The following is a 26,829-nucleotide window of genomic DNA, read 5'->3' as shown; positions in this document are numbered from 1 at the left end:
AATGCGCAAGGCACACTCAGATGGCTCACGGCCATGGAAGCAATAATCATTCCGGGGAAAATCAAAGAAGTACTGCCTGAGGGCCTCCCAGTCCGCGGCTCCAAAATGCCACAGACGACGTTTCCCTGGAGGGTCCACAAGCCGTACTGGAGTGATAGGACAGGTTAAGGTAATAAGGTTGTGATTGGAGGAGCCCAACGGAGAGAAAAGATTAACAGAGTAAGCAGAAGGATTAGTTGTGAGGAAGAGGTCAAGTATGTTGGAGCTCTCTCCAAGGCGGTCAGGGATACGGGTAGGGTGCTGTACAAGCTGCTCTAGGTCATTAAGGATAGAAAAGATGTAGGCTTGTTCACCAGGTGGATCCGTGAAAGGAGAGGAGAGCCAAAGGTGGTGGTGAACATTGAAATCTCCAAGAATGGAGATTTCAGAGAAAGGAGAAATGGACAGAATGTGTTCCATCATAGAAGTAAGATAGTCGAAGAATTTTTGATAGTCAGTAGAATTAGGGGATAAGTAAACAGCACAGATATATTTAGTCAGAGAATGACAGGAAAGCCGAAGCCAGAGTGTGGAGAATTCAGAAGAATCAAGTTCAGGAACACGAGAGCAAGATAAGTCGTTGCGTATGTATACACAACAGCCACCTTTTGGTACAGAGGGAGTGACAGATAGATCGATATATATATATATATATATATATATATATATATATATATCCCTGTGGCGGGGGGAACACAATCTGGCTGCACTATGGGGTGGTGCTATTACTCTGAGGCCAGGTTGTATTAGGCAGAATTCTGCCATTCCCCGAGTGTCGTAAAAGGCGACTAAAAGGGTCGGGGTGAGGGAACTAGGGACCCCCTCTGTATTTTTAGTTCCTACAATTAGACAGGGAATAAAAAGGGATGGGGGATTGAGTTATCCCCGTACCCTGAAGGTTGAGTCTATGAATGTGCGTGGATGTTGTACGATTGGGGTTAAAGGGGAGGAGATTGGGAGAAGGTTTGCGAGAAGAAAGATGGGTGTGTTGGCGCTGAGTGAAACAAAGATGAAAGGGAAACGTGATTCTAAGTTTGGAAGTGTGACTGGAAGCATGTCAGGTGTCGATAGAGAAAGAGAGAGAGGAGTGGCCTTGCTAGTGAGCCGAAGTGCAGCAGTGTGTGACTGAGTGGATGGAGGTGTCATTGAGACTGATGTGAGTGAAAGCGAAATTTGGACTTGAGTTGCGGGTATGTGTGAGTGCATATGGGCCTGGTGGTGAAAGGGATGAAGAAGAGAGGGAGTCTTTCTGGGGTGATGTTGATGAGTGTCTGCAGAGTTTTGGAGCAAATTTGAATGTGGTAATGATGGGAGATCTCAATGCTAGAGTGGGAAATGTAGCAGTTGAAGGTGTCGTTGGCATGCATGGTGTGCCTGGAAGAAATGATAATTGGAAAGAATGATAGGGATATGCGCTGAGCGAGAGATGGTGGTTGGAATTACCTTGTTTGAGAAGAAAGATATTTATAAGGATACATGGGTGAGACAGGAGGGTGAAAGGGTTGTTGATAGACCATTGATGTACTATGTGGTTGTGTCCAGGAATGTAAGAGGAAGATTGTTGCACGTGAGAATCCTGAGAGGGGAGAGGGGAGGTATGTCTGACCATTGCCTGGTGGAGGGAAAGTTGAGAGTAGGAGTGAGGTGGGTGAGAGATGGGAGAGTTGGGTGTGGCGGAGAGGTTTTAAGAGAAAGTGAATTGGGCAAAACAGAAAGAATGACAGTGTATCAGGAGAAGGTTAAAAACGAGAGGAAAGCAGTGAAAGATCAGGAAAATGGCGGTGTGAAGGAGGAATGGCAGTTGTTTAAAAGTGCCATGGTAGGGTATGCAAATGAGGTATGTGGTGTGAGACGAGTGGGTGGTGGTGTGAGAAAGGGAAGTGAATAGTGGTACGAGGAAGTAAGTATGGCTGTAGCTGAGAAGAGACGTGCATATGAAGTGTGGCTGCAGAGGAAGGATAAGGTGTCATATGAAAGGTATGAGAAACAGAGGAACAGGGCAAGAAGGGCTGTGCGTGATGCTAAAGTGGGAGCAGATGAGAGGTGGGGTTGGCGATTAATTGAAAATTTTCAACAGAATAAGAAAATATTTTGGAAGGATGTGAAGAGGGTGCGAAAGGGAGAGTCTGGGAAGGAGGGGCGAGTAAAAGCAAAGGATGGAAGGATGTTAATTGAGATGGATGCAGTAAGGAAGAGATGGGCAGAATATTTTGAGAGATTGTTAAATGTAGAGGAGGAAAGGGAGGCTGATACTGTGGCAGATGAAAGGGAGCAAGGAATAAATATGTTGTGAGAGTTGAATGATTCTTTGATCATGATGGAGGAAGTGTAGGAGGCAGCAAAGGAGATGAAAGCAGGGAAAGCTGCAGGTATGGATGGGTGTGCTTTGGAATGTTTGAAAGGTGGTGGGGTGACTATTGTTGAGTGGCTAGTAAGAATGCTGAATGTGTGTTTCGTGAGTGGTAAGGTGCCAATTGAGTGGAAAAGTTAGTGTGTGGTTCCGTTATGTAAAGGTAAGGGTGATAAGTATGAATATGCTAGTTGTAGGTATGATGTATGGTAGAGTGTTGATTAAGAGAGTTAGAAAGGGTACAGAGGGAGTGACTGGTGATGAACAGTGTGGCTTTAGAGGAGGGAGGTGGATCAGGTGTTTGCTGAAAGAAGTGTGTGAAAAGTATTTGGCAAAAGGTACTGATGTGTTTTGGGCGTACATGGATGTAGAGGAAGAGTATGATAGAATTGATAGAGAGGCTTTGTGGACTGTTTTGAGGTTGTATGGACTAGGTGGCAGGTTGTTAAAAGGAGTGAAAAGTTCTTATGTAAATAGCAGAACGTGTGTACGAGTGGGAAATACTGTGAATTATTGATTTCCTGTGAGAGTGGGGCTTGGACAGGTTGTGTGATGTCGCCTTGGTTGTTTAATATTTCTATGGATGGGGTTGTAGGAGAGGTGAATGGGAGAGTGTTTCGTACAGGTTTGCGTCTGGTGAATGTTGATGGTAGAGAGTGGAATTTGAGTCAGCTGCTGTTTGCAGATGTTACTGCACTGGTGGCTGATTCGAGTGAGAGATTGAGGCAGCTGGTAGAGGTGTTTGGAAGGGTGTGTGAAAGGAAGAAATTGAGAATGAATAAGAATAAGAGTACCTGTAAGGTGATGAATTGTACGAGGTTGATTGATGATAGGATGATGAATGTAGCTTTGAATGGCGAGTTGCTTGAGGAGGTGGAGTGTTTTAAGTATATAGGGTCACATGTTGCTGTGAGAGGATGAATTGTTGTAGGAGTGAAGTTTAGAATGAATGATGTAGGAAAGGTGCTGGGATGAATGAAAAAAGTGTTTAGATATCGTTCGCTTAAAATGGTCGTAAAGTGAAGGCTGTATGAGGGAGTATGTGGTACGGACTGTGTTATATGAGACAAAGCATGGAATATAGGAGTAGATGAAAGGAAGATATTAAACGTAATGGAGATGAGGTGTCTGAGGGGTATGTGTGGAGTGACGCGTATGGATCGAGTGAGAAATGATGAAGTGCGAAGGATAACTGGCGTTATGGGTGAGATGGCTGATTGAGTTAATCAGAGAGTATTGCGGTGGTATGGACATATGGAGAGATTGGATGAAGATTGATGATTGGTGAAAAAACTAGCTGGATCTAATGTGACAGGTGTAAGGTTTAGAGGAAAACCACAAATAAGATGGATAGACAGTGTGAAGAGAACATTAGATGTGAGAGGGAGGAGTGGCTGTGCATGATGGGGGTTAATGGAGAGAAATTGTGATTAAATAAATGGTGACGCGGCCCCGACGGGATGTTCTCCCACATCTGGTCTGATCAGCTCTGCTGTCGGGCCCATGCTGACGAAGTACGAAAGGGGGACGGGTGTCTAAAGGAGGTGATGTATGTGGAAGTTGCAGTGTTGTACTGACATTGCTTGTGTCGTGGTCTATGTAAGTCATTGGTAGAAAGGAGAGGGTATGAATATGTCCAAACGTTATGAAAGGACATGCTGCCAACATCCACTTAAAGTATCCTCCACGACATGGACTCGAACCCTACACTCAGTCAAGGTCACATGGCAAGGTCAACAATTATTTTCTTATCCAATGTAAACTAATTTTTGTGAAAATGTTCAGGCTTAACCAAGGATAAAGGGATTCGATTTTGAGAACAAAGGTCTAGGTCACAGGGAAAGACCTTAGGTCAAGGTCACTGGGTAAACTTTGTGAGTAATCTGTCGGGTTCAGGCCACAGAGCAAAGTTAAATATTTGAATCTTACACCAGTTGGTGGGTGCGGGCGTTGCAATTTCTGAGTGTTCCTTTTTTGTTTAGTTTATATTCGTGCCACCACCAGCAAGTGTTTCCAGTTAAGGAGAGTGTCCTGTAAATGAAAGATTAATGAAGGTTATATCTTATCCCTTCCGTTCACTTAGTATCTCCCAAGAGGTGAGGAGAATATAATAATTTGGTTGTCGCCAGAATAATTACAAAGTACGTCCGCCTGCTGCGATTAATTAACCGATGGTGCACTAAAGAGGGGTCGATCCAATGCATTAACCCCTCCATCACGATGACGTCACATATGTTCTATCGCTAGTGCTGTCTGACAGTTTTATGCAGCACTGGGAGGTGTCTGTTAGTGAACAGGCTAGATACTCTCTCCATCGACCTCTTCAGTACGATGCCGTCTCTAATTACCCGTCCCCGCCCTGGAGGGGCTTTGGTACGTGTATTGTTTTCACTCGGTTTGTCTGTTTGTTTGTTTGTTTGTCTGTCTGTCTGTCTAACTGTTAACAATTTTACGCGAAAACTACAGGTGCAATTTTGACTAAAATTACAGGGGTGATGGGCTATGACCTTCTGATCATCTTATTAAATTTTGGGCCAAATTGAGCCAAGGTCCAGGCTGTAGGCCCCCAAATAATTTTTTCGCCATAACTCCTTTTAAATTCGTCATATCGACATGAAACCAAAACCTAAAGGTGCATCTTCCAAATCTGCATCCTACGATATTTTTTTTTTTAATAACAGAACAGAGGAAGAAAAAACAAATGAATAAAAAAAATAATCCATACACCAGATTACTGGTGTCCTCTGTTCATAAAATATCTGTAACAGTTAGACTTGAACAGCTGTAGGTTGAAGTTTGGAGGGAAACAACTCTTGGGAAGCGAGTTCCAGAGAGATGCAGTACGGGGAATGAAAGAATTCTGATAGCCAGAAGCTCTGCAATATGGCTGAGTGACATTCCAGTCATGAGCGCTACCAGATGACCATGTAGCACGAGGGAAGGCATGGAGAGGTGGCACACTGGACGCAACGTCGTCCGAGCATTTGCCATAAAAATATCTGTAAAATAATGCAAGGGAGGCATCATTCCTTCTTACTTGTAGGGGAGGTAGTTTATTTGTAATGGCAGGGTTGTTAATAATTCTAACAGCCTTGCTCTGAATTTTGTCTAAATGTTTTAATGCAACCTCTCCACATCCATTCCACAAGGGTGAGCAATATTCAAGCTGAGAGCGCACATGACTTATAAATTATAGGTAACTGCCCGTCAGTGAAGAAGTTACGGACTCTGTACATTAGTTCTTGTTTCTTTGAGGCAGTTTTAACAAATGATCTAACATGAGAGGTCCAGCTGAGGGCATTGTTAAGTGAGACGCCGAGAATTTCAATACTTTTGGAGATGAGAATATTAGTAGTACTGAAGGTAATATACGAATCTGGCAATACCTGTCTATTAGTAAATTGTATATATTTAGTTTTACTAGCAACGTTGGGTCTGGTTAGTACTTGGATGGATGACCGCCTGGGAACACCAGATGCTGTTGGCATAACGTTCTCCCTGCGTGTCAAGTGGGGTTGGTGGAGGATTAGTGCCCCTTCCTGTAAAACAATTAACTCTGAGCTCTTGGCCACCCCGTTTGGGATACGTGGCGTCTGGCAATGAATGAAAATGAAAAAACTAGCATTAAATGAGACAAGGTTGTTTTGTCCCCATTCACTGATCGTAGATAGGTCTTGATTTATTACATCAGGGGGGTCACCCCCCTGTTGGCGGTAGGGGGTTCAGTGTCAGGTGGGTTGGGCCTAAAATTTAAAATGGGCATAAAATCGTCAATTTTCACCCGATTTACTCCAAATATGATATGGGGCATCTTTGACTAGATATCCTGTTGTGTTTATACGCCAGCACTAAAATGACCGCCGGGGACGGGTTTGCTGTGCCTTGGCACCGCTTCTTGTTTTGTCTTTCCTTCTTTCAGTTTAATAAATGACTTTTCGAACTTGAGGGATTACATGTATCTGTCATTCACCCCTTCGATAAGAGCTGCCTGGGGTGAATAATGTCGTCTGGAAGCTGAAAGGTGAGACCAGTGAAATACGTTATCTGAAGTGAGGTGTTGGCCCGTCACTCTAAGATTTTTGCACTGGCTGAGTAAAATCGTCTGAAGGGCTGGCAGGAGGGAAGAGGCGAGTGACAGATAAGAGAAAAGGAGTGCATGTTGCTATTGTTCTTGTTGCTATTGCTGTCGTAATTGTTGTTGTTGCTGTCATTCTTGTTGTTATTGCTGTCGTTCTTGTTGCTGTTGCTGTTGTCGTCGTCGTCGTCGTCATTGTTGTTGTTTTATTGCTGTCATTGTTCTTACTGTTGTTTTTGTTATCATTATTGTTGTTGTTGCTAATGATGTTGCTGTCGTTGCTGCTGCTGTCATTGTCGTTGTTGTTGTTGTTGTTGCTGCCGATATTATTGCTGTCATTGTTCTTACTGTTGTTTTTGTTATCATTATTGTTGTTGTTGCTAATGATGTTGCTGTCGTTGCTGCTGCTGTCATTGTCGTTGTTGTTGTTGTTGCTGCCGATATTATTGCTGTCGTTGTGGTTGCTATTTTTGTTGCTATTGTTGTACGAATTACATTGTAATTGTACTGATGCTGTTATTGCGTTTTTCTCTTATTATTATTGTTATTGTTGTTGTTTTTCGTCTTCTTCTTCTTCTTCTTCTTCTTCTTCCTCTTCTTCTTCTTCATCATCTTCTTCTCCTTCTTCTTCTTCTTCTTCTTCATCTTCATCTTCTTCTTCTTCTTCTTCTTCTTCTTCTTGTTCTTCTTCTTCTTCTTCTTCTTCTTCTTCTTCTTCTTCTTCTTCTTCTTCTTCTTCTTCTTCTTCTTCTTCTTTCTCTTCCTTTTCTTCTTGTTCTTGTTCTTTTTCTTCTTCTTCTTCTTCATCATCTTCTTCTTCTTCTTCTTCTAGTTCTTCCTCTTCTTCCTCCTTTTCCTCCTCCTCCTCCTCCTCCTCCTCCTCCTCTTCTTCTTCTTCTTCTTCTTCTTCTTCTCTTCTTCATCATCATCATCATCATCTTCTTCTTCTTCTTCTTTTCTTCTTCATCATCATCATCATCATCATCATCATCATCTTCTTCTTCTTCTACTTGTTCTTGTTTTTCCTCTTCTTCTTCTTCATCATCATCATCTTCTTCTTCTTCTTCCTCTTCTTCTTAGTCGTCATCGTCGTCTTCTTCATCTTCTTCATATACTGTTGTTGTTATTGTTACTGTTCTTGTTGTCTCAATATTTTCTCTTTTGTTGTTGTTGTTGTTGTTGTTGTTGTTGTTGTTGTTGTTGTTGTTGTTGTGTCCCATGGGTGCCGTCCATTTGGTCACACAACAGTTGTCATGATTTCCCTCAGGCACATAGTCATCTTGAGAGAGAGAGAGAGGGGGGGGAGGGGAAGAAAGACATAGTAGCAGATATACTTTCAAAACTCTCTCTCTCTCTCTCTCTCTCTCTCTCTCTCTCTTTCCCACATTAATCCAACCATTAATGGGAAAAAGTGATGGCTTAATTATTGGGGTGGAGAAAACAGCCACTCTCTCTCTCTCTCTCTCTCTCTCTCTAACATTGGCGCAACCAATTAGCGAAAAAGTGACAGACTAACTGAGCAAGGAAACAGCCACCTCTCTTGTCAGGTTACAAAAATGAACTAGCAATTTTTTTTTTTTTTTTTTTTTTTTTGTTGTATTGAAAGTCCAGATCAAAAATCTAAGTAAAAAAAAAATCGACTATGAACTTTTTAGGGGCAGTGAAAGTCCCTCGGCAAAAATGTGATTCTTAAAAAGGAAAACGCTAAATGTGCAGTATTGGCCCTTCACTGCGATGACGTGTATTGTGATTTATTCTCCTTGTATTCGTGCTGCCACCAGACGATTTTATTCAGCTTGGGATAGTTTGACCAGCCTCACCAAGCGTCTGATACTAATAGTAGTAGTAGTAGTAGTAGTAGCAGTAGTGGTGGTGGTGGTGGTGGTAGTAGTAGTAGTAGTAGTAGTGGTGGTAGTAGTAGTAGTAGTAGTAATAGTAGTGTTAGTTGGAGTAGGAGTAATCATCATCATCATCATCATCATCATCATCATAATCATAATAATAATAAAAATAGTAATAATAACAGTAGTAGCAGTAATAGTAGGCTAGTAGTAGTAGTAGTAGTAGTAGTAGTAGTAGTAGTAGAAATAATGATAATGATGATGATAATAGTAATAATAATAATAATAATAATAATAATAATAATAATAACAACAACAACAACAACAACAACAACAACAACAACAACAATAATAATAATAATAATAATAATAATGTTTAATGCGTCATCAGAGTGAAGGGGTTAGCCTCTGCAGTTATGGGATATACACTTCTGTTCTGTTCTTGCTGTCTCTAAATCATCTCATTAAACTCAGAAGAGACGTTTTGAAATGGGGCAGCCAGGTACTGCGTATATTAATATCTTTTCCACTAAGGGACTGTCCTGTGCTGAATAGCATTGGTTGACTGATTGACTGATTATAATTATAATCTGGCGGCGCAACTGCCATGGTCATATGCCGCCGAACAACAAGGTAAAGGACGCCGGAAATAAAAAAGGCTTATTCAAAATGAAGTTAACCCATTATTAGAAACAGAACGTCGAAAATAACAAAAGAATAGTTCATAAAATACCAATTACTTATAAAAGTGAAAGGAGGTCTGCCTCCTGAAGAAAACAAATAACATCAGTAAAATCGTCGGAAGCTCCACCAAGCATCGAGGACAGACAGTAGGCACCATCTGCCCCTTATGCCTGTGGAGGAATCTCTGACGTAGGTACCCAGACTTAGACACTCGACCAGCAAGTGTCGGATAGTAAGGGGAACAAGGCAATCATCGCAGTACGGATGAGTTCCACCACTCATCAAGAACCCATGCGTAAGCCGAGAGTGCCCAATGCGAAGCATGGTAAGAGCCACGAATATCATTGGTCAGTAGCAGCACGAATAGAGAGAGAGAGAGGGAGGGGGGGGAGGGTCCGTGTTCGTGCTATAAACAGAACAAACTGAGAACCCAATAAACAGCTTCATCATGATAACATTTTTGTGTGTTATCCAAAGACGACATCATTCATCTTAGAATATCTCTCTCATTCTGAAGACGTTAATAAAGGCTGTATCTAACCATCAGTTCAAAAAGTCTAACTCAAAGTGAACAAAACAATCTGGCGACGGCAACAAAATAGTAAGATATAATATGGCACTGGAGTACAGTGGTTAAAGAGGGCAATACAGACCGAGGGATCATTTTAGCCACTTCATACCGGTGACGTCTTTTTGTTTTAGTCTTCCTAACTTTAGAAAGGGAAAGAAATGTGACCCCCCCCCCCTTAGCCTTTATAGTGGTGACGGAGAGTAACGCCTTCACGTGGTGGCACCGATATAAACCTGGCGACTCCACTGCCTGATCATACAAACGTCGACCATATTCCTCCCTATTCCCCGAAAGGAAGATGGTGTACTGCGAGAGAACGTCAACATCAGCTTCCATTCCATTGGGTTCATAATTTAATATGAGCCTGAGGCCACAACGAAGGCTGTTTTCAAATCGACGTTCTTATTTCTGTTAAATTCGTGCTCTTATGATGATTTTATTCAACATATGATCGGCCTATCGTGTAGAAGTTGACAAAGCCACATTTAACTCCAACAGATCGAAAAATCTCGCCTAAGCTGAATAAGAATGGATGCAGCAAGAATTAGATATTTAAAAAAAATCACCACATTCAAAGAGTCAATTGTTTCAGTACAATGACGTATTACGTACTTTTTCATGTTTCCAAAGACAATTTTTATTTAGCTTAGGAGAGACTATTCAAACTGTATGGGTTACATATAGTCTTCATTAATCCCTTAAATATGGGAGGTCTTTCCTAATCTGAGTAGAATCGCTTGGAGGGAACAAAGCATAAAATATGTAATTCAGAGATTTAACAGCTTCCCCACTACGAACGGATTCCATAGCTAATTCACACTAACACCAAATGATTTTATTCAGAAGCGGGAAGTACACATTGTTGAAACTGAACCCCTACATGTCTCCTGTTTTGCCCTTCGTATAAGATAGGGAGATATTTTAAATGTGAAAAAGTTATATCCCATCTTAGTCAACCCCTTCACTGCGAGGGGCAATGCTTGACTGAATATAACCCTCTGCAGCGGCAAGGATAATGTACATGAACACATCACCGTACTGAATGGGCTACAGTATAATCCTTAGGCCCCTTCAATCCACCCTAAATTGACCAAAGCCATCTGGTCTTATTTTGGTTTTTAGTGTGGCTGAAACGACCATGATACGATTAACGGACACATTATTAACACTAACGATGTTATTGCTGACTCTCAATTGAAATAGTCGTTTGGCGTTAGCCAAAATATGACAGTGAATCTGAGGTGGCCATGAAAAGGCTAGCACTGTGTTGATAATCCCTGTGGTGAGGGGCAGCCGATGGTGTTATTAATCAACATTTCCAACTCACAAACGCAAAAGCCAAAGTTCGATTTCCTCCTTATCTATGACCGAATTCCAAACCTGGACTGGTCAGACTGTTGGATAAGATCTGTTTCTCCCCGGTCACCACACAGCATAACAGATGGACCTGGGTGTTACGCCGACTGTTGCAGGTGGTGTTCTAAGCTAAAACTGCAGCCTAGCGAAAAATGATTGCCTGTCTTAAAGACCCTCGTGCAGTCCACATGCGGTAATTAAACCATTCTCCTCCCCCTTCTCTTCCTTCTCATTCTTCTATTCTTCATCATCATCATCATCATCGTCATCATCACGTTATTGTTATTATTAGTAGTAGTAGTATTATAGTTGTCCATGTTATTATTATTGTTAATATTATTATTATTATTATTATTATTAATCAGCTTTCACTGCCATGCACCCACTTAATCCAATCGTCTTCCCTGGACGCGTTTCTTCATCAAAGGGAAATTCTAGTAGTAACAATGTAGAATAAAATATCGATCAACCTTTGGCCAGCAGATATTGCCTCGGCTGAGTGAAATGGTTTGAATGTAGCCTGAACAAAATACCCAACCGCGTCTATTACAGAAAAAGAGTTCATATACTGAGGCCAGCGTCAGGGGCTGTAGTGTCGCCAGCACCTCCTCTTTACCTTTCCATTTCTACCTGTGGCCTGTTTGCATTTTCACTGCGATGAAGTCTTATTTTAGTTCATTCTTAGGACCTTCAGGCGATTTTATCCAGCTTAAGAAGTATCTTATGGAATGAAGGGGTTAGTGAAGGCTATGTTTAACCCCTCCAGTTTGAAAACTGTCTCCCAAGCATAATATATTAATCTGCAGACAGCACCAGAAAATTAACAGGGCTTCTTCGTACTGGAGGGCCCAGTATTACCTTGAGTGTTATACATACACACTTTGTCAGTATTGTAGGAACATGAATACAGAAAAAAAAATAGTAAGGTTGACTGTCCAAAATAAATCGCTGAGTACAGTAGGTGCAAGGCAAGAACACCTAATATGACCAGGGTATCACCTCACATGATGCTGTTCAGGTGTTCGGCAGAAGCCCCGGCAGTCAGAAGGGTTATGCTGGTTATTATTTTTTTTATTGGTGTCAAACACAAATTACAAAAATGATAAGAGTTTTCACATTAAGGATTTTGGTGGAAAGTGATGTACTGTACTAGACAGTTTTATGACTTGCTCTCATGTGAATACTGTCGTCTGTCATCAGATGGAATAAAATTATAGTGTTTTTCCGACCAAGTGGGAATTAATGGTGACACATTGACACTCCAAGGTGATGCTGATTCACATTTGGCTGGATAAAGTCGACTGGCGCATTGGATTAGATTATCAGTGTTGCTCCGACCGTGAGGGGGTTAATGGTGACAGTATCTACACTCCACGGCTGCCATGACCCAATCTCTGCTGCCTGAAACCGTCTGGCCATAGCTGGAGAAGACTTCTTCAGCCATATGAGCATTTAATTTGTTTATTTTTCTATTTAGGTTTTGTAGCCACACGGATTCCCTGAGCAATGTTTTTTTTTTCCCCCTCATTTTTGACTCTGGAAATGAAGCAGAAAATGTAATCATTTCGTATTCTTTTCATACCACATCACTTTTTATAATTTTTCCTCGAAGGATTCAGTTTCAAGTGGCTCTGGTAATGAGAGTCGGGACTGACAAAAAAAGACAGAAACGATAAAATGTCATCAGTTACTACTAAAAACACTGCTTGAGCACACATTCGTCAATATGAACACTAGTGGCTAAAACTTTAGTGCTTAGGGTCTGTGGTCTGTAGCAGACATATTCTGATGAAACTCCTACGATGCCGGTCTCCAAATAAGCAAAATTTACCACCAAGGTAATAATATTAATAATAAGAAACTGCTTATAAATTTTGTTTGCCATTATGCATCTTTTCCACTCAGTTACTCTTTTCAGTCGATTTATTTCTACCCAAGCTTTTATCACCCATTCTCGCCACATGACCGTATCATATTTGTGCAGTCCATTCTTTCATACTGCGTCTGCTTCCACACCTCTCTTTTACCGTATCATTTTTCACTCAGTCCGACCATCTCATCCCACGTCATAAGGTCTTTGGCACTTCATTTCCAGCACTTCCACGCCTTGCACTGGTACAGCACAGGTGGCACCACTAGTCATGTACGTATGCATATTCACCTTTATAGATATTGGTCTTGCTGCCCACACGTTCTTCAATGCCCTTGATATTTTGATCCTTCTATTATCCTGTGAAATTACTTTAGGTTCTTGGGTTCTATCTGGTGCTATGTCACACTTCTACGTACTTTACACAGTTAATTTCTTTCAAAATTTTCCTATCAAACATTTTTCCATGTTGCTAGTGTGCTCTCTTTCCCTGCCACATCGCATCGCATTGCCATTTCTCACACTCACTGACAGTTTCCTTCACTCACAACTCCTCTAAACTCAGATACTTCCTGTTGAATCTTGTCCTCTGAGTCTGCAACAAATCTGCAAAAAATAAGTGCATTACATCCCAGTCACCTTCTCTCCATACACCCCTTCATCTTCCCCCTTTCTTTAGTATTCATACATCTGCCTTCCTGGTCGGCTTATCCATTATAGACTGAACAACCTTGAAGACATGACATCCATAACACAACCCCACCTCTACCTTAACCAGTCATTCTCTTTCACTTCCACTTACACACCTGCCCTGATCATTTGATAAGCTTTTCATTGTACAGTGCTTAAAGATATAATTCCCACCCCATACAGTTCATCTCTATCGCTTGCCATAAAGTATCCCAATCTCCTCTCTCACTTGCCGTCTTTGGATCTATAAAACCTACTTGCAAATCCCTCACTTTCTCTGTTTACTTTTCACGCACTCCCCATGCAAATAATTGCGCGCGCACGCACGCACACACACACACACACACACACACACACACACACACACACACACACACACACACACACACACACACACACACACACACACACACACACACACACACACACACACACACACACTTACTCTGTAATTTAGTATTGCAAAATGGATACATACTTTAGTAAAGCAAATTTGGAAAAGAAAAGGGATAAAGGTAGAAAGCAAAATGATGATTTCTACCAAGAACTGGTTGAAGTGGAGACGCACAATAGACTGGTTGAACGTGTACACAAACTAGAAATGGCTTTCAAAAATGAAATTGATGAAATAAAGAAGCAGATGCACTTGCAAAAGGAAGAAATAGAAAAACTAGGAAGGGAGGCTAACAAGAAAGACACAACCATATGTGAACTAACAGTGGAAGTGAGTACACTTAGGAAGAAAATGAGTGAAATGGCAAGTACAGTAGTCAATCACGAGAGTGTTATGGAAGAGTTCAAAAATGACACAGAGACAATTAGGCAAGTAAGCAGTCTGATAGACCAAAGCAGTGATATTGAGGAGAAGATAACACAAGTGAATGAAGCTGTGCAAAGCTACAAAAATGATTTGGAAACCACGTATGCTGAAATGGTAAAAGTAAAGAAAGACTTAGAAACAAGGGTGGAGGAAAAAAGCATTAAACAGGAAGTGAAAAGAATAATCTAAAACAATCCAAAGTCAGTCAGAGATTCAGTAGATATAAACAAATCTATAGTAATCACTGGTATAGAAGAGGAAGAAGTAAAAAACAAGATCACAAGAGACAAAAAGGAGATGGCAAATTTAAATGAGCTTACTGAAAGAAGTATCAGAGGAAATCTGCAGTAAAGATATAGAGGAACACAAAACGTTAGGGAAATACGAGAAAAGCAGGACAAGACCTCTAAAGGTGACTTTCCAGAGTGTAAACACTGTGGAGGAGATACTAAAAAATGCAAAGAATCTTATGGAAAAAGAGGAGTACAAAAATGTATGGATAAAAAGATGCCTAACATAAGAGGAACTGGAATTACTGAAAGAGAAAAGGGAGGAAGCAAAAACAAAAAATGAGGGAAGATCAGAAGAGGAGAAGAAGAAATTTTTTTACAAAGTAATAGGATTGCAGGTACGAAAGTGGTACACAATCAGGATGGAATAAAAAGGAGGAAGGTAATAAAACCATGTCATGACATGTATTTAAACAAGATGATAAAGTTGATGTACTCAAATGTGGATGGAATGGTATCTAAATTACTAGAGATGAATGATTATGTCAGAGAAAATGAACCACAAATAATATACCTAACTGAAACAAAATTAACACCAAGGATATCCAGTGACATACTAAACTTAGAGGAATACAATATATGAAGAAGACACAGAAATTTAAAAAAAGGAGGAGGAATTATAATATTAACTAAGAAAAATCTAAAAGTCAATGAAATAAAACTAGATATACCACCACAAGTAGAACTGATTGCAGTAGAGATCAACACATCTGTTGCCAATTTGTACATGCCACCCAGATCAAACACATGGGAAAGAGACGAATATGAGGACCTGGCAGAGAGTACAATTCAGAGTTTAAGAGAATTACTACATAAAATGGAAGAGAAATCGGAAAGAATTATACTAACTGGAGATTTTAATACAAATATAAATTGGAATACTTTAGATATAATTAGCCAAGAAAGCTGTTGGGACCAAAAGCTCCTGCATCTCGTGCAAGAGTTTTTCCTAACGCAACATGTAAGGGAAACCACCAGAAAAAGAGGACTCGATGTACCTTCTGTGCTAGATCTAATATTTACTAGGCAAGAAAATGATATTGACAGTTTAATATATCACCCTCCACTCAGCAAAAGCGATCATGCAGTACTAAATTACAACTTCAGGATAGCATATGACATAGTTAACAGCAATGAAAGTTACAAAAAGAGCCTAAACTATAAAAAGGGAAATTATCAAGACCTAAAGAAGTATTTCTTAGAAGTTGATTGGGAAAATGAGCTTAGAGAACAAAATTTAAATGCTGTATATAAAAAATTCTGTGAATTTTATGAAATAGGAGTCCAGAAGTACATCCCACAGCACAAAGAAGCAGATAAGAAAATACAGAAATGGTTCAATACAGAATGTAAAAAATCAAAAGAAAGAAGAGATTTGTTGTGGAATAGATACAGAAGACACAATAGTGAAAGGGCATATAATAATTACAAACAGGGAAGTAACGATTATACAAGAATAAGGAGGGAAGCCCAAAAACAGTTTGAGGAGGATATAATAAATAAAAATAGTGATCAACCAAAGCTGTTTTACAGCTACATCAGAAGGAAAACCAAAGTAAAATATATAATACAATACATTACGGACGAGGGAATCACTTATACACAAGAGAAAGATATTTGTGAAGCACTAAATAAGAATTTCCAATTAGTTTTAACAGAAGAAAAAAATTTTGAGAGGGACTATGTGGAACATGCATGTCCACACATACTGCCAGATATACAAATAGCAGAAAAAGTAGTACAGGAGGAGTTAAGCAAATTAGACAGAGGAAAAGCAAGTGGTCCTGATGAAATTTCATGTTGGGTACTACGAGAATGTGCAAAGGACTTAAGTAAACCATTATTTTTAATTTTCAAGAAATCCTTGAGTCAAGGTAAACTACCTGATATTTGGAAAAAAGCAAATATTGTCCCCTTATTCAAGAAAGGAAATAGACAAAATCCACTCAACTACCGACCAGTATCACTGACCAGTGTTGTGAGCAAGGTATTAGAAAAGCTTATAAGAAAAGCTTGGGTAAATCATCTAGAAGAACACAGTATGATAACAGAAAGACAATTTGGTTTCAGAAAAGGAAAATCATGTGTTACTAATCTGTTGAGCTACTATGACAGAGAAACAAACACAATGCAGGAAAGAGAAGGATGGGTGGACAGTATCTATTTAGATTTCAAGAAAGCTTTTCACACAGTACCACACTAAAGACTTTTATGGAAACTGTACCATCAAGGAGGAATTCGAGGCAAATTGTTTTGTTGGATGCAAGATTTTCTCATAAAAAGAGAAATGAGAACAGTACTAAGAGGAAACTACTCATCATGGAAAGAAGTGACTAGTGGAGTACCACAGGGTTCAGTGCTGGCACCAATCATGTTTTTAGTGTATATAAATGATATAAACAGTAACTCTGGAAATGAGAGCTATCTGAATATGTTTGCAGATGATGCAAAAATACAAAGGAGAATTACTAACACAGACTCTTGTAAAGAGCTACAAGAAGAATTAAATAAACTTCATGAATGGAGTAATACATGGCAAATGGAATTCAGTGTCGACAAGTGTCGTGTAATCAAGTTTGGTAAAAGTGGAAAAAGACCTGATTGGGATTATAAGTTGGGAAATAAAACCCTATACACATCAGAAAGAGAGAAGGACCTAGGTGTGATTATCAATAACAGACTATCTCCGGCTGACCACATCAGCGAGAAGGTACGGAACATGTATACACTGTTTGCAAATATGAGAATAGCATTCACATACATAAATGAAGACATGCTAAGAAGGATAATAACATCATTCAGTAAACCAACCTTGGAATATGCATCAGTAATCTGGAGTCCTCATCTCAAAAAATACATTGACAAGATTGAAAAAGTTCAAAGGGCTGCTACAAGATGGATACCAAGCTTAAGGGACCTAAGCTACGAAGAAAGACTAAATAAACTGAATCTACCAACACTACAGGAGAGAAGGAAAAGAGGTGACATGATAATGCTATATAAGTGCATATCAGGGAAGGAGAAAATAGACATAAATGATTACTTAACATATGGAGAAGCATCAGCAAGAGGACACTGCAAAAAACTGCATGAGAAGAGAGGTGATAAAGACGTTAGGAAATTCAGTTTCCCAAACAGAGCAATTGATCAATGGAATGCACTACCGAATGAAATAGTGTGTGCCAAAGCAATTCACAAATTTAAAGATATGTACGATAAATATTGTTTAAGACACGGGACAGTACGAGCTTGACTCATTCCTGTAAAGATACAATTAGGTAAGAACAATTAGGTAAGAACACACACACACACACACACACACACACACACATCGCCCTGAGAAAAAGTCCCTCTTCCTCCTTTGCGTTGTGTTGTGTAAATTGTAGTTCCCATATGATCATCACAGTCCTTTGCCATTTACCTGGCATCTACAGTAGACTTATACCCCTACAGCTTCAGTATTACTGTTTTTTGTAAAATTTATCTGAACCTTTTAAAATGTTCTTTTTCCTCCCTGTCCAGCATCTCTCATGCTTAATAATTTTGTTCTTAATCTTTCCTGACATGTCAACACTTTCATCTTCTTCGAAGTTCACTCACTTTCACCACTTCCTTCACATTCATCCTCTTCCATTTTCTGCCAAAACCACTACACATTTAGCCCACCACACCAGTAAAAAAAAGTAATTAAACATCTCTCCTGATGCCATCCTAAAAACGGTCACATCGAACGACCTGCCTTTCACAAGGCTGTCCACCAACACTATGTGCATCAGTGCCATTGTCCATCCACTCCACTCACGTATACTCATGCATATACGTTTTCGTAAACCATGTGTTTTTAATCTTCAACACTCTTTTCGAACACAGCTCGACATGCAGTTCCTCAATCTCATTTACTCCAGGCACTCCATGTTTCTCTGTTATTCCTTCTTGTACATTTATCTCCTCCCTTTGCATTCAGTTCAGTTCATACGCTGATAACTTCCCCTTTCCATACGCTTCTCGCAGCGTCCATCTCAGCAGTTACTTCAACAAACAAGGGATGAGGCTATGGCACACCTAATATCTGACTTGGCTTGTATCTCTGACTGGGGTAAAAGTAATCTTATTTTTAATGCATCAAAAACTCACTTCGTATATCTTCCAACTCGTCAATATCTTCCGCAGGAGTATCCTCTACTTTTTAACAATATCCAACTCAATCCCGCATCATCCTTAAACACATTTGGGGTTTCATTCTTTTGACATTTATCTTGGAAATATGATATTACCTATCTTGTAAAATCTGCTTCTAAGAAATTAGATGTGGTAAGCTGACTCCGTGACTTCTTTACTCCTGCACACTTGTTGACTTTATACATGGGCTTTATTCCCCACCCCCTCCCGTGTAGGTTACAACTCTCATGTGCGGGGAGGCTCCCCACATACAAATTAACAAGATGGAGTCACAGGCTTTTCGTCTCATTAGCTCTCGTCCTCTTACTGGTACCCTTCAATCTCTTTCTCATCGCCGCACTGCTGCATCTTCATCTCTTTTCTACCGCTGCTTCAGTGGTCACTGCTCCTCTGTACTGTCTGCTTGCATTTCCCCACTACTATGGCGGGTGCGTAGCACTCATCTAGCAACAAACCCTCATGCCTTTCCTGTCTTGCTCTCTAATGCAAGAGTTAATTTTTACTCCCAGTCCTTCATGTATGCAACAGGTCAACTCTGGAACAGACTTCCTTTGTCTGTATATCCCACTGCCTGTGACCTCCAGTCATTCAAAGGCATTGTGTCCAGGTATCTCGAAATGAACAGATCTTGATTTGGATTTCTGTTATCTTGTGTGTGTGTGTGTGTGTGTGTGTGTGTGTGTGTGTGTGTGTGTTTTAAGGAACACTCTTGCTGGCTTCTGGCCTGTGGTTCCTTCTTCCTTGCATTAAAAAAAAAATGAATTCCCAAACACCACTTCCCTCTTCCTCTCCCCAAACTCCCCGCACAATCACCTAAGTATTCCCACCAAAGTATTTCCAAACTCCTTCCCCCTCCTATGCACTCCCCTCAGATACTCAATATGCTCTCACTAACGATTTTTTGTGTGTGACTCTTGCCATAGACCCACAATAAATTCCCTGAGGTTCAACAGTCCTGTATGTCACACACCTTCACATGTCACCACTTCGGCGCTAATACAGGATTAGTGTGATGTTATTAGTGGGGTGTTATTAGGGCATATTAGTGGGCCTAAATAGAGTATTAATATAGGCATTTTAGGCAATATCAAACCATCCGACCATTCCCTTCCCCAGCATGGGACAGAACTCGAGTCATTTTAGGCAGGAGATCACTTCTCTAATCACATGACCACTACCTGCCTCTATGCACTCATTCGCAGTTCCACATTTTCTCTCTTAAATGTATTGCTATTCCTTCCTTCAATTATACTTTCATTCACTCTAAACTTTCTCCCTGTGCTTCCAGCCGGTTCATCTGTTCTTTTCAGCTTGTTTCAGACATATCCATACAATCTAATTTTCTTTTATAAAACACATTACCTGTCTCACAGATCTTCCCATCATTACAATCATGCTCATTCAAGCATTCAAACCCAAACCTCAGAAAACTTCTCTGCCTCATTCATGGTTCCTAAGTGTGTGTGTGTGTGTGTGTGTGTGTGTGTGTGTGTGTGTGTGTAGTGAAGCGTCATGTTCTCATTTGAGGTAGAGCCATAATTATAGTTCGTCCACTTCCTCTTATTTCCTAGAGCTCTGGCAGAATTCATAGCACTTCTTCGTGGCAAGAGTTGTATTCCTGTGTAAATCTCATGTTACACTTCAGTAGTCAAAGTTGAGAGATGGCAATTTTGGGTCGAATTAAAGTGGACGGATTGTTGTGGATGTAATGTACAGTGGCGCCCGAGGGTTGCAGGCAGACGGAACTCACTCTCGATTAATCAGTTCTCAGCGGAAAGAAATTACGGAAACGCGTCTCGATTAACACTTTCACTGTCACGTAATCAACCAAATGAGTGTAACAGATGAGAGTAATACCAGCAGTGAGAGGGGTATAATGCACTCCCTTCTGTATGTCTCTCCATCCTCACACTTGAACTAATGACTACTATTACATGTTGGCCCCATCCACATTTGCGTGGCAGTCCAACTTTTCTTTCCATGTTTTCATACACTTCTTTTACAGTCCTTTAAATACTTCCCTATGTGGCAGATGAGACCGACCACCATTCACTCACTCGATGTAGCGGTGCCGTCAGGTGACTATGCACTGAGTGACAAACCAAATGGTTTCCTATAACCAGGAAACCATTTGCTACGTTGGGTGGCAACCATACAATCAAGTGACGTCTGATGGTTTAGTGGGTAAAAACACTCCAACCGGAATGAGCCTCGATGGTTTTATACCCGAGGGATGCTTGGAGTTTATTGCTAATATAATGGCACTCAGAGGCTAGTCAGGCTGGCCACCCTAGCCCCCAGCTCCTAGGTTCGTGATGGAAGGGAAGAAATTGAATGATTAAGTTAATGATGATGATGAAATATACCTTCCTTCCACCATCCATCCGCCTATCCCAATAGCTGCTGGACAGCCATAATGCATACTGGTCCTGTCCACAACTATTTCTCGATTCAGTTTTTTATTTTTTTCATACTCGTCCAATCCACATTTATTATTCAATCCAGTGTTTTCCTTTTCTTCAGATACAGCCAAAATAGTCCATTAACCTTCTCATGGCCTCGTTTTCTTTAATAATTTATTCCAGGTACCCACAGACGATTTTGTTCAGCTGTAAGTCATAGGAGCTTGAGTATTACTATTGATACTACTAATACTGTACCTACTGATCCACTCATGGTCGGGGTACCTGTAGCGTTCTATCCAGGTAACGTCAAATGTAGGTAGTCAGCCGAGTGAGTCACTGGAGTCCCCCACCTATCCATCCGTCCATTCCAACAGCTGATGGTACAGGAATCCCGCTGCTTGTTCATCCTGTGCACACTAATCTTTTTGTGTCTAGTTTCTCTTTCCATTTTTCAGATCAAACATTTGGTGCCAAAATTTCACTCAACACTGCCATCCGATGTTAGCCTATAAAAATTCTCTAATGCATCAGTAACGAAGAAACAGTAAATCGACATACTAATCAAAACACTTAGCTGTAGGAATTTCTCCCCAGACGCCCTGAGCATAATTCCTAAGAGTACCAACCGCAGAACATTACCTTGCTTCCATCCGTGCGTCCTTGCCAACAGCTGCTGGATAGATGAGTCCCATTACATGCTGATTCTGTCCACGCCCGTCTGTCTATCCATCCTGGCCAACCTGGTGTTCCTCATCAACATCGTGAGGGTCCTCGTCACCAAGCTGCGGGCCAACCATGTGGAGGCGGCCAGCAAAGGCACCAGGAAGGCTGTGAGGGCGACACTGATACTCATACCTCTCCTCGGCCTACACTATGTACTTATGCCATTCAGGTGAGTGGAGGGAGAAGGAAAGAAAGTAAGAGATGGAAGAGGTAGGGTGACATACATAGAGAGAGAGAGAGAGAGAGAGAGAGAGAGAGAGAGATTGTTAAAGCTGTGAGGGCAATATTGATACTATTTATCTTTACTGGGTTTTGACTTTGTAATTAGGTCATTCACGTGAGTTAGTTAACAAGGAAAGAAGGAGGAGGATGCAGAGGGAAAGGGAAAGAGAGAGAGAGAGAGAGAGAGAGAGAGAGAGAGAGAGAGAGAGAGAGGGAGGGAGAGTCTTACACCCACTCACCCTCATCTACACTCATCAACATTCATCTACATTCCCCCGACACCCATCTTCACCCATTTTCACCCACCTAAACTCACCGTCACCTCACTTACACGCACTACACATTCCCTGCACCCACCTACTGTACACCATTCCACCACCCACCTACACCCGCTTACATCTTCGCTACACCTCCCACATCCACCTACAGCTTCCCTACACCATCACCTACACCCATTTACACCTTCCCTACACCCTTCCCACCGCGTAGTTACACTCTATCTCTCTGCCCACAGGCCGGTGCACGGGTCGAGGGGCGAACAGGTGTACCACGTGGTTTCAGCCGTTGTGTCGTCTTTCCAGGTGTGTTAGCTAATTAGGTGTTGAAGACTACGTAACACCTCTTCAATGGGGATTCAGTCTGTATATTACACCTTGAGCACTTCACTATCCCCGTCTTTTATTTTGATGGAAATAATGTTTATACTTGTTATAAAAAATATTAACAAGTTGTGAGAGTGTAATATGTAAAATAAATGGCTAAGGAAGAGGTGTTTGGGAATCTTCATATCCATGTAGTATATGACCCGGGGTCACACATGTGGAGCTACTTCTAATTAAGGGGAAGATGAATACAGAAAGGTGAATTAGGAAGCTGGTAGCTTAGAACAGAAAGGTAGATTAACTTCTGATCAGGGCACATCGGAGTAGCCTATTTGCTACCGAATAGGACAGTGGATAGGGAAGGACAGCAAGGTAGGAGAATAAGCAAATTAGGATGGATAGGTGGAATAGGAGAGAAAAGTGGATTAATAGACAGACAGCAACAAACAGGTAGGTTAGGACAGGTGGATGTGGACATACAGGCGAATAAGGACAAAAGCAGGTAGATGAGGACAGAAGGTGGATTAGGACAGACAGGTGGATTAGGGCAACAGGTGGAATGGGGCAACCGGTGGATTAGGAAAGCAAGTGGATTAGGACAACGGTTGGATCAGGAAAAGGAATGTCTTCATGTGTCCGACTCTTAGATTTGGCTGAGGCCAAGCAGTACTCCTATATGTCACACACCTTCGCATACTACTAGTTTGGCACTAATACCCAATAGAATATTTGCTTGAGCTGTCACATAGGATGTCTGTATTGATATTAGTGAGGTTCTTTTTGTGACCTGATGAGTCTTGTTGAAGGATCAGTAAATTCTCCTCTAACGAAATTCAGTTCGTCAGTCTGTTCCCTGCTGTAACCTGGGATTGGATTCGCGTCATTTCAAACAGCTCACGGATTGGATTCGCGTCATTTCAAACAGCTCACGACTTCTCTAACCACTTGGCCACCACCTCTCACAGTTAGGATAGACAAGCGGGTTAGGACAAGTGGATCAGGACACACAAATGGGTTTGCTTGTTTACCGATGTACTGCCACAGCTCTCTCTTAAACCGGAAACAATCGTCAGCAGCCACCCCGCCATGGATGGAGATAATGGAGAATATTTCAGACCATTCATATCCAGGCGTCACTCCTATACTGGGTATAAAATGTGTGGTTGTAGCAAGACAGAAGCACACGTGACGTCCTCATACTGATGGGATCAGTGGAGATGACTCTGGTTCACCACTAGAGGTCTTTCTTAAGCTAAATGAAATAAACTGACCATAATAAGAACAGAACTCGAGTATATTGGACATCCTGGTGCTGAATGGGGTGATGGAAATGGCTAATCTTTGAGACTCGTCTTGCAGTAAATAAAACCATCTGACAGGTGCAGAAATAAAGTGTGAAAGACATTAAGGTGCTGACGGTGTCAATGGAGGTGCAACGTTATGCATTCCAGCAATCTGTGTAAACAGCATCATATCACCATAACAGTCTTTTGTCATCTTATTTATATCGGGAAATCCATATGGTACGTGCACGTTGTTTGAGGCACTTTAACAGCTCGTTCATTGTCCAGGAAGATTGGTTTTACAATACACACATTTATCCATCATCGGTGATCAGGAGTGGAAGGTCTGACGTAAAGCTACTCAGTCCAAAAATGTAGGTCAAGAATAGCCACTTGGTCTATCTTCTGTGGCATTATGTGAACAATAAATTCACACAATACCTCGAATTGAATCCCTTATCCTCCACATCTGGTTGGAGCGTCCTAACCCACTAGTCCACCAGTCTTCTCTTTGTTGGTAATATGGTTATCACCAGCATTGTCAATGGTCTCCTGCAGCCAAGAAACTAGATTGTGTGAGAAGATTAACTATGAAATATCATCTCTTCGAGGTGTAAGGGCCCGAAGCTAGGCACCCGCTGTAGTCTTATCATTATGATCTAACAAAACGACCTAAACCCCTAAGAGTATTTTAGATAGTAGGAAAACCTCCAGTCTCCTTTAGGACTGGAACAGCTGCACGTAAGGCACGGCCGCCACTGACCAGGAGCATTTGGTAATTAAGGGGAGGGAAATTCATTTTATTTGTTGGAAGACCCAGGCGTGTAAAGAATTTAAAATGTTCAAGTATTTCCAGCACACCAGCACACCTACTGCACACACAAAAAATGTGAACTACAACTGAGCAATGTGGCTACCATCTTGAACTTTTGCAAGTCCATGTTAACTAATCAATGCTTCTTCTCAAAATAGGTTTCTCATGCCCAAAAACCGCATTTCATGCGTATAAATCACCCCAGGTTCTTACTTCGATGTTGTTGGGTGACTAAAATAAGTCCGTCAAACTTAGCGGCCATACTGGTTTTATGCAAATTAGGCACATTGCCCACAGGTAGATTTGGGTGCATTTTTTATAAGCTGTTCTGTAAGTGCCTCTGAATTAATATATATATATATATATATAATGTTGCAATCTGTTCAAGGTTTGGGCTTTTTATCGTTGATTTACTGACTTACCAATTTCACTGAGATGAAGAGAAGGCTCCGGAAATGTAAGGATTAGATACAGACTCCAATAACCACTCTCCTGCAAGAAATCTCTCACCGAGAAAAGAAAAAAAAAATGTCCGCCGCCAGAAGGGATTACTCAGAGAAGTAAAACTAAAGATTGTATATTTAATCTCTGACGACGATGGAAATGTTAACCCATTCAGCCTAGTTATATATTGTTTGTGTTATCCCCAGACGATTTTTTCAGCTTAGGGGCAATTTTTACAACTAGGGGGGGTTAGATACAGCTTTCATTATCAATTGCACTATGATGGCCCTTTCTAAGTCGAGGAAAATCCTCCGATAGCACCAAGAATAAAGAAGGTGTTAACAGTTCCCATCATAGCACTAACACCTATGGGGGAACCGGTAATGTAATGGTCAGCACAACCAGGATGTATAATCAACTCTTGCTTGTCTTAGTATGGAGAGATTGTGACGGCAAAAATTCACTGTCTGCCTTGATGACCCTTGTGCAGTCGTTATGCATTAATACTAAGATTTCTTCTTCCCCAGGGGTTCTGCGTGGCTCTGCTCTTCTGCTTCTGCAATGGCGAGGTCAGTTTACTCACAACGCTTTCAGTCGAATGATGTATTTTTTTTTACATTTTACTCTTGCTCCCTCGAGACTGTTTTATTCCGCTTAACAGAGACATTTGGGAATAAGACAGCTCTATATAGTTTTCATGAATCCCTTCTGTGTGAAAGACCTTCCTCAGGTTGAATAAAAATGGAGACAGCATGAATAAAATACGTATTATATTATCGAACTGCAGCTGCACTTTTGGTAGAGGAGGAGAGGGGATTGTAACATATTAGGAAGGAATGTGGAAGGCTTGAATGGTGTATGAATTGAAGTGTAGGGTAAAGTTGCTTAGCAGTCTGATGGTGAGTAACGTTTGCGCTTCTCCTTGCTCCTGTGTCTGTACCCTACCCACCCCGTTTAAAAAATGCGATAATAATACGATGAAAGTTAGCATGACGATATACATACACATAGATAGACTGATAGAGTGATAGATAGAAAGATAGATATAGATAGATAGATAGATACAGAGAGAGAGAGAGAGAGAGAGAGAGAGAGAGAGAGAGTGCATTACCTCAAAGTTCCAAAGCGTCCATTCATGTCTGATTAATAAATGAAAGGAGATCAAAGAGTGTGGATTCCCTCACTACATGAACTGGTGGGCAACATTTAGGATCATCCCCTGTCCCCTCCCTCTCTCTCTCCCCTTCCTCCCTCCTCTACCCCTCCCACCATCCTTCCCTCGCTGATGCTGGGGATTGTTTGTACGGTAACTGCATATATACTGTGTGCATCTCTGACTTCTAAATATAATAGTACATATTCTTGCACCCCCCTCACAGTGCCTTGAATATATTTGTCAGTTTTTCTCTAAGCAGAATACATTGCTCTCTTGTTAGCCCTATTGAGAAACGGTAACGCTCGAGCCACATTCGACCCATCCTCAAGTAACTGTCATCATTTGGCGACTCTCTAACATATCTAGCAACTTGAAACACCACGTAAGAACCATCTAACCTTTCCTAACAAGCGTC

At 41.1% G+C, this 26,829-nt stretch overlaps 1 protein-coding gene across 1 annotated transcript in view; it reads left to right on the top strand.

Moving 5' to 3' along the window:
• Nucleotides 1–26,829, top strand: part of LOC145401970 (calcitonin gene-related peptide type 1 receptor-like) — a 175,720-nt gene that overhangs the window by 80,404 nt on the left and 68,487 nt on the right. Inside the window, exons 7-9 of the mRNA XM_080274073.1 lie at nt 21,841–22,062; nt 22,630–22,696; nt 25,786–25,827. Of these exons, the coding sequence (XP_080130199.1) occupies nt 21,841–22,062; nt 22,630–22,696; nt 25,786–25,827 (331 nt within the window). The remainder of the gene's footprint in view (nt 1–21,840; nt 22,063–22,629; nt 22,697–25,785; nt 25,828–26,829) is intronic.

Source organism: Coenobita brevimanus, chromosome 57, assembly GCF_032717465.1.
Source record: "Coenobita brevimanus isolate Jiangsu-jjx chromosome 57, ASM3271746v2, whole genome shotgun sequence".
NCBI classification, from domain to species: Eukaryota; Metazoa; Arthropoda; class Malacostraca; order Decapoda; family Coenobitidae; genus Coenobita; species Coenobita brevimanus.
Note: the sequence above shows the minus strand (reverse complement) of the source record. Positions and strands in the feature narration are given on the sequence as shown.